General features: G+C 30.6%; 1 protein-coding gene across 1 annotated transcript in view; it reads left to right on the forward strand.

Moving 5' to 3' along the window:
• Nucleotides 1–10,394, forward strand: part of LOC110018809 (DNA repair protein RAD50) — a 63,988-nt gene that overhangs the window by 36,380 nt on the left and 17,214 nt on the right. Inside the window, exons 15-16 of the mRNA XM_020716246.1 lie at nt 4,270–4,439; nt 4,527–4,851. Of these exons, the coding sequence (XP_020571905.1) occupies nt 4,270–4,439; nt 4,527–4,851 (495 nt within the window). The remainder of the gene's footprint in view (nt 1–4,269; nt 4,440–4,526; nt 4,852–10,394) is intronic.

Genomic DNA, 10,394 nt, shown 5'->3' on the forward strand with positions numbered 1-10,394 from the left:
TATATATATATATATATTTGAGAAAGCCAAAAGGCTAATATATTAAAAAGAAAAAAGGATACAGATAGATTGTGTGGGAGGGCCCAAGCATGGTATCCTGCCCACACGATAACCATCACATGCAAATGGTTCTGAAAAGGGAAAATACAGAAAAATACATTAGAGACTCAAAGAAAAAAAAATCAAATGTGTCAAAATACGTAGTATCAGGTAGCTAGAGAGCGTCCCAATTTTGTTTTGTCTCTGCCTCTAATTCTAAGAAAAAAGCAAGCTAATAAATTAATAAGATGAGTAGCATTGCTAGTAGTAACCAATGTATCATTCAATAAATTCCCGAGCTGGAGTCGGCCTCCATTCTTCTTCTTCCTCCTGTACTAGACCTGTCATTCCTCTTTTGAAGATTAGCTCACCTAATCTTGGTCTAAAGTATGGTCTGAAGTGAGCCGCACATGTGTAGGTTGTTGAACATTAGAAGCAACTACTTGTTGTACCAGTTGATCTTTTATTGGATCAAAGGAGCACTCTCGTGTGTCTTGACATGTAAGTGAGCCTTCTTCAATAACGGTGAGTAGTATAAACACGTTTGGATCTGTACCTGTAGTATGGTGTTCTTCATCAGGAACTGCGAAGTTGGATAGAGGATCGGGTTGCATATTCTCACCAAGGATGGTAGGTGACTGATATTTAGTGATATCCGACCTTAGATGAGGATGCAAGGGATAACAAATAGTAGAATTGTGGTCAGACATACTACAATGAGAGCAATAAGGAGGATGTGGTTCTATTTCAATAATTTGCTAATACTTGTTGTAAGTGGTTCCAATCTATATCTCATCCGGAGCTGGTTGAGTGATATCTCTCTTAACCGACACACAAGCCACAGAGGGGCTGGTGACAGCAAGCGTATGACTATCAATTTTGAGAGGCTTACCGTAAGCATTTGCTAAGAAGTAGAGAATTTCCAAATTGAAACTTTATCCAAATAGGTTTTGATATGGGACTTCGCTTTTGGATCAAAATCAATTTATATATAACAACCGACACACAAGCCACAGAGGAGCTGGTGACAGCAAGCGTAGGACTATCAATTTTGAGAGGCTTACCGTAAGCAGTTGCTAAGAAGTAGAGAATTTTCAAATTGAAACTTTATCCAAATAGGAATGAGTTAAGTGGTTAAGTGATGTGTAGAGAAACTCATTCTGCATTCTTGAAAAGCTCAATCCATCTTAACTGTGGCACCTCCATACTGCTGCACACCATTAGCTACCCCCTCATTTTCGACCCTATTAAACGGTAGGGGTCTTCATTTGGTTAGTTTAGCATGTTCGGTTTGCAGATTAACACAACCAATTGATTTTAGTTTAAAATTTAGAAAACCGAACCATTCAAATAATTTTCCAAACCAAATTGTAGCAAATTAATTTTGAATTAGTTTAATTAGGTTGAATCATGGCTGATATCGTGAGGGTGGGGGTGGGGTTGGAGAAGACTCATCAAGAACAGACAAGAAAACAAACTGAGAAAGAAAAAAACAATCAAAACAAAGATGTGATGCACTAATTAAATATAAGATTTAAGTATTTTTTACTCTCACTATCGAGTGGGATACAAAAATCATCACCTGAAGAGACCCGGGATGTCACCACCAGCAACGCAGGGATATTGTTGCCACCATCAAACATCTTGGATACAAACTTATCCTCATACAATAAAAACAAAGGGTGCACATGCCCTCACAAAGTTCAAATTAACGAAAGACCCCTAATACAATAAACGGTTACATATTTGTAATAAACGAAAGACCTAAATTTAATAAAAACGAACAGATGAAAATATTCATATTACCATAAAGAGTAGGCGGTAACCCTAGCCCTAAAGGTAGAGCCGATGACAACCCTAGCTCTAGAGAGAGGGCTGCCTGACCCTTCCCCACTTGGTCGAAACTTGTTCGGGGTCTCCTTCTTGTCCTGCGTCAATCTACCGGGGTTGGTGGAGTTTCAGCCTCATATGTCGAAGCATTTGATTGCTCATGATATGCTATTAGGTTTGTCACGACCCGACTTGATAGTTTAAAATTAATTTAGTGAGGAATCACAATATGACTGCATTAACATTTCATTTACTTTTCACATTTTTTTTCATAAACTTCTAATATATAAAAGAGCCACTAAGAATCTAATACACATAAATTCGAAGTATCAAAAAATAATAAGGGCCTTCACACATCTCAAACTAACATATAATTGTATATTTCTGCTCTGAAGAAGATTGTGCAAAAAGAAAGCACAGTCACATCATAACATGATTCTTATCAACCTTAGTTCTCTTATAAACTAAATCCCTCATGTTAGATACCAATTTAAAATTTTCTTTTCCTGAAAGAAAATATTAAATTTAACATTAAGTTTTCATAACTCAGTGAACAATTATAATCTTAATATGTATTAAATTCATATGCAAGTATTATGTATGAATACCAAAAGAAATGTAGTTCATTAGTTAATAAAACTGTAAGCTTTCATTTTAAATTTATCCATTCCAATTTCAATTTAAGTATTGCTCTTTTTAACCTTTTTAAGAAGTCATATCATGATTTTTATTATGTTTGAAGGTATTCTCTAAATTGTATCTGTAATTACCCTAAAAATTTGCACCCTAAGGTACAGATTTATCATTTCTATTTTATTTATCATGCAGTGGCACATCACATCCCATATAGTACCATCTGGGGGTTTATTCTTATTGACATGAGCTTTTACATTTTATTTCTTTTAATTACTTCTATTTAAGGTCATTAAAATTACAATTTTTTCTTTTCAATTTTCAATTCATTCATTTCAGTAATTCTTTCTTTCATAATGTACCTCAAATTATAAAATCAGTTATATGAAACAATAATATAGTTATTCATTAATAAAATCTTAATTTAATACATACAAGAAGATAATTGCTCACATGCTTAAAAGTTCTTTATAAAAGCTTATTACTTGACTTCATTTTTTTGACTTTTACCTATATCAATTAAATATGCATATAATTATAAGAAAATCATTCTAAAAGAAAGACTTAAATATATCTTTTTTTAAAAAAATATATATTTCTTTCAAACAGCTTTTGAATAAAAATTTCTCAATAATTCTACTTATGAAAACTTAAAATTTATCTAATTAAAACGACATAATCCTTACTTTAAAAACTTTGGGTTGCTTCCTTGTGCACAATATTTTTCATTCCCGCTTGCAATTCTATTTGATTTAATCTCTAATCTTCTGTCTTTTGTTAAACCTATTAATAGCATTTAGTAAGTAAAACATTATTTCAAATCAAATAATTAACATCATAAAACTCTAACTCTCCTTGCTCTTCATCCGCACATTATATATTGGTGCATTACGAAAGTGGCTACTCACAGGGTTGGATTCATTTACATTCAATGTAGGAGTGCACGATTTATGGATTGCCAAAGTCAGGTTAGAGGTGCAAGAGCTATGGATTGTCAAGGTGGTGCGATAGAGTTTGTTGTGTTACTTTATGATTTTCTTGGTGTTATATGTGGTGATGATAATAGGTAAAAATTTGGCGATAAATTTAAATTTGAAAGTAGTTTTGTATAATTTAATCTCCTCTAGTTTTTTGCAACGAGTCTTTTGTAATACTATGCACTTTATTTTTGAATGAGGAATTACTTCTTAAATTTTCTACTCTTTTGTAATACTATGCACTTTATTATTGAATGAGGAATTACTTCTTAAATTTTCTACTCTTTTGTAATACTATGCACTTTATCATTGAATGAGGAATTACTTAAATTTTCTACTCTTGTATTCTCTTTCACCTAAGTAAAAGATCTCGAGTATAAGTGGCACGATACTTGGGAAGGTCGATGACAACCACGACAAAAGGCTACTTGTGGAAGTAAACTTCAATTCTTCATCATTATCAGTTACATTAACAGCTATTTTAGTTTCCATCATGGGAATTTAATTTTCATTGCCTTTTCAAAGTCTTACTTGAAATCTCATTTCATCATGTTTGTTACTGTTAGTCTTATATATAAAAAAAAAAAACCATAAATATCATCCGTGTTATACTTATTATCTATTGTTAATCAAAACTACTCACTAGTCATAACAGAGCAAATTTTTAGATGAATAAATGTTTTTAATATGTTGTTCAAGAACTCATTAAAATTATTTCAACTTGCTCTACATCAAAGTTTTTGGCCTCTTTAACTTTTTCTACTACTTAAGTTCTCTTTTTTTTTTCCAGCATTTTGCAGAATCTCTTCTTCCCTTGTTGAAGGATAAAGAGAAGGCATTGCAGGAACATTCAAATTTGAAATCGAAGCTGGATCGAGAATACGAGGAACTGGCAGAAACCAAAAGAAGTTTTCAACAGGAATTTGAAATGCTTCTAAAACTTGCTTCTAGAATCAAAGAGTATGTCTTTAAACCATGAACTTCATCTATGTTTTCTATTAATCTGTCAAAGCGTAGCTTTGCTGATAATTTAGAATATCTTAAAAGGTACCTGGACTCAAAGAGGGAAGAAAAACTAAAGGAATTGCAGGATAAGCTTCTCTTATCCGAGTCTCAGTTGCAGAAATGTGAGAGCAAGAAACAGGAAATTTTGGCGGATTTAAACAAGAGTAAAGAGTTGCTCAGAAATCAAGATCAATTAAAAAGAAACATAGATGACAACTTGAATTACAGAAAAACAAAAGCTGAGGTGGATGAACTTACTCGTGAGATTGAGATACTTGAGGAAAAAGTTCTAGCTGTTGGAGGAATTTCTGCCATTGAAGCTGAACTTAAAAAACATCTAAAAGAAAAGGAAAGGCTTCTTTCAGAGGTATTTATTTTTTTATCTGCTATTAATGTTTTATAGTGCTGTGTGCTTGGCTGATTTTTTTTGGGATAATGTTATCAACTTTTAGTTAAAGTAGCATCTGGAATATGTACGAAGAATTATTTGATGTTGGGCTCATTCTCACGCTAAACATTCCAAGTTGGTCTAAACATTCTTTAACAAGAATTAAAGAAAAGTTTTTAGTTGATAGTAATAACATTTATAATTGGTCAAATAATTTTTTTTTTTTTTTTTAAAGAAAAGTTTTTAGTTGATAGTAATAACACTAAAAATTTATAATTGGTCAAATAATTTTTTTTTTTTTTTTGTAAATTCGAGTTTATTAATTGTCATATTTCTGCTGTACCTACATTCTGCAAGTTTGCTTTTTTTTAAATAAAATGAAATCTAGAAAGAGTGCTTGCTGTCGATTGAACTTCATACAAGTTGAGGAACTTGCTCTTCTGATGCATATTGAATTTTATTTAGTTGGGTTTTCCTAACTCAAATTTTGCATCGTTTATGCTATTCTAATAATTTGGATTTGGCTTGTTGCATTTGATATGATCATTTTCAGTATCACAATTTTCCCAAATACTTGGAGTCAACATTATAAAATTGTGATACTGAAAATGATCACAATTTTCCCAAATACTTGGAGTCAACATTATAAATCCTCATCTTTTTTTTTTTTTTTTTGTTCATACTAAGCGTGGTTTGAGTTGTTTAGGTTATTTTATAAACAAATCATTTTGAATAACTTCTACTATGAAATTTTAGTCCTAATCCTTTTTCTTTTCTACTGTTTTTAGACTAAATTTAACAACTCTTCTGACATGCTCATTTTTATCCCTTGTAGCCCACGTCCAAACCAAATTTCAGTCATCTTATTTTTTAATAGATATCACTCAAACTTTTCCATTATTATAATTATCCTTTGTTTTCTTTTTTTTTTCTAAAGGCTTGTCATACATCCATGTCAATGTTCGCATGTCTATCTCACTCAATTTAGATACTTTTTGTTATGGCCCAACATTTGGATCTGTACTTCATCAACTTAATTGTAATTTTATAAAATTTTACTTTTAAGCCTCCACAATAATATCTTATCTTGCAGATTGCTTGAGGTAATTTCCCATTTTAAGCATCCAGACTTTAGAAGTTTTATTTTGATCAATGTCTCAGTTCATTTACATGATTGATCTGATGTGCTTAAATTTATAACACTTAAGTATTACATTATTTGAAATTCTTAACTGATAATTGTAAGAAGCATACTTATTAGAATCATAAATCACATACTTAGTTCTTGTTCTTTCATTTTTAAGGTTTTATCTTCTAAACATTTTTGAAATATTCTAATTTCTCACTTATTTTAGAAAATAAGTCACTACTTAGAATAATATCATCTATAAATAGTGTACACCAAAGCACCTTGCATTGATTATATTTTGTATAACTTTTGAAAATATATGGAGTCGATGTTAGTTATTAATTTAAACCCCAGTATTTAAAAACTGTTGGATTACTGTACGACTATTTTTAATGCTAATCCGTGATTCATCATACATATATTTTTTTGTCCTAACACATCAAGACCTTGTTTTGGAGCTTGGAATTACCAATATCATAATAGACAATTGGATAGTTAAGTAATACCTTTCTAATATTTACAAGAATCCAATACATCATTTAAACGGTAAAGAGCTGCTAAATATTTACATTTCTAATTCACACCTAACACATATAAAATTAAGTTCCTACAACAGTACAAGTTACATTTTTTGTATCTATTTTCAGTTATTTCCATTTTTCTATATACAAATTCCCTTGGGTAGCTATTCAGTTTAAATGAGCTTTTCCTGTAATAACCATTTAAACTATATGTTAAGTTATACGAAAAATTATATTTCTATAATGCACTAATTTTTATGCCAATTTTCAAACATGTATGTTGTTCAAAAGTGATTAAACATCAACATTTTACTTTAATAAAATCCTTGAACATTTATATTTTATTTTAATGAAGGTATCACAAGATCATCATCTAAAATATTATACTCATAAACATTTTTCTTTTCTTCCACATTTTTTCATTTTTCTCACATGCGCAGATACAATAGCATCATATTTACTATCATAATGGGGTGACTCCTTTGATTGATTGATCCTCTTTATTTTATTTGATTCTTATTTAATTTTATTTCAACTATTTAAAGTGCATTAAACATTCAATACAAATGCAATGTATATTAATTTTGTTTAAACATATTACAATATTTGTACGAGTTATTGAATTTAAACATTCAATTACTTTTTATCACTGTCTGTAATGATTGGAATGTATCAAATGTGATTCTAATTGAAATCATAAAATTACATAGCACCATTAAACTAAAAAAACTTTCATTAGTACAGTTAAAATTATAATTATTCAACGTAACTTTTGAATGATTCATTTTGTTGCTTAATCTTTAGTCTGAACTTTCTCTAGTGCAGTTCCTAATAACATAAGTCACTTATTTAATTATAATGTTACAAAATAATATTATACTAGATTCCAAAATACTTGTTTATATATTTTTTTTTGCTAATATTGTTTTATTTCTTTAAACCTGCTTTTGGGCTTCAAAATTTCATTCCTCGGACTCCTTGAGCTGAGAGAGCTTTGAATTGCTATTTCAAGTCAAATTTTCAGAAAACAACTTAGATTGTAGATAAGACACTACCTAGAGATTTCAACTTCATTTTGTGTGTGTGTGTGTGTGTGTGTGTGTGTTAAGTCAAATTTTCAGAAAACAGATTAGATTGTAGATAAGACACTACCTAGAGATTCCAACTTCATTTTGTGTGTGTGTGTGTTTTTTTTTTTTTTTTTGCTATTCAACATTAGAGTCGTCAGCTTGTCTCTATGGGGGTGTGTGGGTCTGGGTTCAATGGTGAATTACCCCTCCTGATAACAGGAGAGCACCTTCGATTAAGGCTAGATATTAAACACTGAATGGTCAACATATTGTAACAACAGATTTATGGTTTAAAATTGATTAATTTATCACATTAAGTATAAAATAGATAGTGGGGGAAATGATGATGACCCAATCAAGATTTCATGATCTCGTCATCCCGGGTCGTTGTGGTCCTTTTTCTACTTAGACAGAGGAGGTAGTTTGCCCAACCGATCATTTTCAGCACTCATATGTTGTGTCGTTCAAGGGATTCTTATAGATATGGGGTGGATGTTTATCTAAGGGTGAAAATTTAAGCAGAATTTAGCTAATAGAGGGCTTTGTGCAAATTAAATGTATCTTATGGTTCACAAATCAAAGGGTGGAAAGTCGTGGGGAATATACAGGCTATGCTCGTGACCTTAATATAGTAGTGTCATTTAGAGGCAAATCATTCGAGGATTTAGGTATTTGAAAACACTTATATTTACAACTTATTTAAAATTTATCTATTTTGGATTTTTGAAATATTAGTCTTGTCATCTTCAGTTTTTATGACTAGAAGGATTAGACCGGGTGATTTGAACTTGCAAATTTTATGCTTGTTATTTGGATATTATTGAAAATACTAGACTTATCAACTCAAATTCTCAAGAGGAGCATCAAACTAGTTGAGTGAGACTTATAACCTTGCTCTATAATTAAAACGGTCTGTTTGAAAATATGCATTGTCTAATTGTCTTGGATTTGATATATAAAATGTAAGGGTTCTTTAATTTTTAAAATAATCATGTATTTTCCAAAAGAGCATTGCATGCTTGTCAAAGCGAGTAAGTGAACGTTTAACATCATTCTCAGAATGTTTAAATTTAGGCACTTAATTAATTTGGTGGAGTACTTGTGTGTGAATATATTTGTGATAGGGTTGGTGTAGCTCCTGTGACAGAGAAAATTAGAGAAAGTCGTCTTAGATGGTTTGGTCACATTAAACGTAGACCATCTGATGATCCGATTAGGAGAGTAGATGTTTTAGATTCGACTTGTGTTAAGAAAGGCAGAGGTAGACCTAGGAAAACTTGGGCTTATTGTATTAATAATGATCTTAATTTACTAGAACTAAATGAAAATATGACAATAAATAGGACGCAATGGAGAAAAAAGATTCATGTAGCCGACCCACGTAGTGGGATTAAGGCTTTGTTGTTGTTGTTGTAGTACTTGTGTGTGAATAAACTTGATTTTGCCTGAGACTGCCCATCATTCTCAAACATATATTTGTTTATTTTAAATAATGGTTGGAGCACATGCGGGTTTTTAATTTCACATATTTGTACACTTTATAAACATATGCATACTTTTTAAATTTTTTTGCACACTTAGAGTAATATGGTTCAAAATAATTTCATATTAGTCTCCACAACATTCTCAAAACAATTGAATCTAATCACTTAACATGATTGTTGGAGCCCATACAGACTTTTTTTTTTCAATTTGCACACATCTTAATGCATTATGTAACTATACAATATTATGTGTCCCTGTATGATGCAATTTCATGATGTTTGATTCATTCACAAGGAGCAATTACATAGTATTTTAAATTCTTGCAAAGGACAATATGATGTTTGAAGTGTTCATAAGATGCAAATGCATATTTTAAAGTATTCAAACATCATTCAAGGAAGAATACTGGAGTTATAAAATCTTTGAAACACAAATGTAAGATTTAAAAAAAAAAATCATTTTGAAATGGATGTTTTGATCCCACACAATGTTTCATTTTGGGCTTTAAAAAGAATCACCTTTTGTCCGCTAGCATGTGTATTGTAAATTCCGTAGTGATAATTGATTTTAAAATATCATTGAATTTATATATATATATATATATGATCACAATAAAACAATAAAATGATAAATAACTAATGAGTCATATTTGAAAATGCGTGATTGTATCCGTTATGAAGGCATATGAAATCATTGTTTAGCATTTAAAAGTGACATTTATGTTCTTAATTAGCCCAATTAATTTGAGGCATATCAAATCATTGTTTAGCATTTAAGAGTGACATTTATGTTCTTAATTAGCCCAATTAATTTATTTAAATAGATCACATAAAGATATATTTGCACTAGAATATAGATTTTTATACGATCATTTTCAATTTCATTGAATTTGAAGTCTAAGAGAAATCCGATCAAATTAAGTGGCAGGCTTGGCTTTCAAAATTATTCAAAGGCTTTTATATGTCATCTATGCATCTAACTTTGTTCTTTTTAAAGGACTTAAACTATAATTTGAATGATTATTTTGACTTTTAATTCACAGTTTAAATTTATCTTTATTTTCATTTTCATATGTTTTGAAAATCTAAATAATTCGATTTTTAATGGCATTTATAAGTCCAAATAGCCAAATTTAAAAATCATTTGCAACTCTAAGTCATCTGTAATTTTGACAACCTTGCCCAACCTACTTAGTTATCTATAAGACACACTGGGTAGCAAGACACTGCGGCATAAAGAATCTTCTACTCCCATCTATAAGATACATATGGGCCTTCAAGTAACCTGCATGAAAATAATGCCAACAAAATTTCCCTA

This window comes from Phalaenopsis equestris, unplaced genomic scaffold (assembly GCF_001263595.1).
Source record: "Phalaenopsis equestris unplaced genomic scaffold, ASM126359v1 Scaffold000036, whole genome shotgun sequence".
Classification (NCBI taxonomy): domain Eukaryota; kingdom Viridiplantae; phylum Streptophyta; class Magnoliopsida; order Asparagales; family Orchidaceae; genus Phalaenopsis; species Phalaenopsis equestris.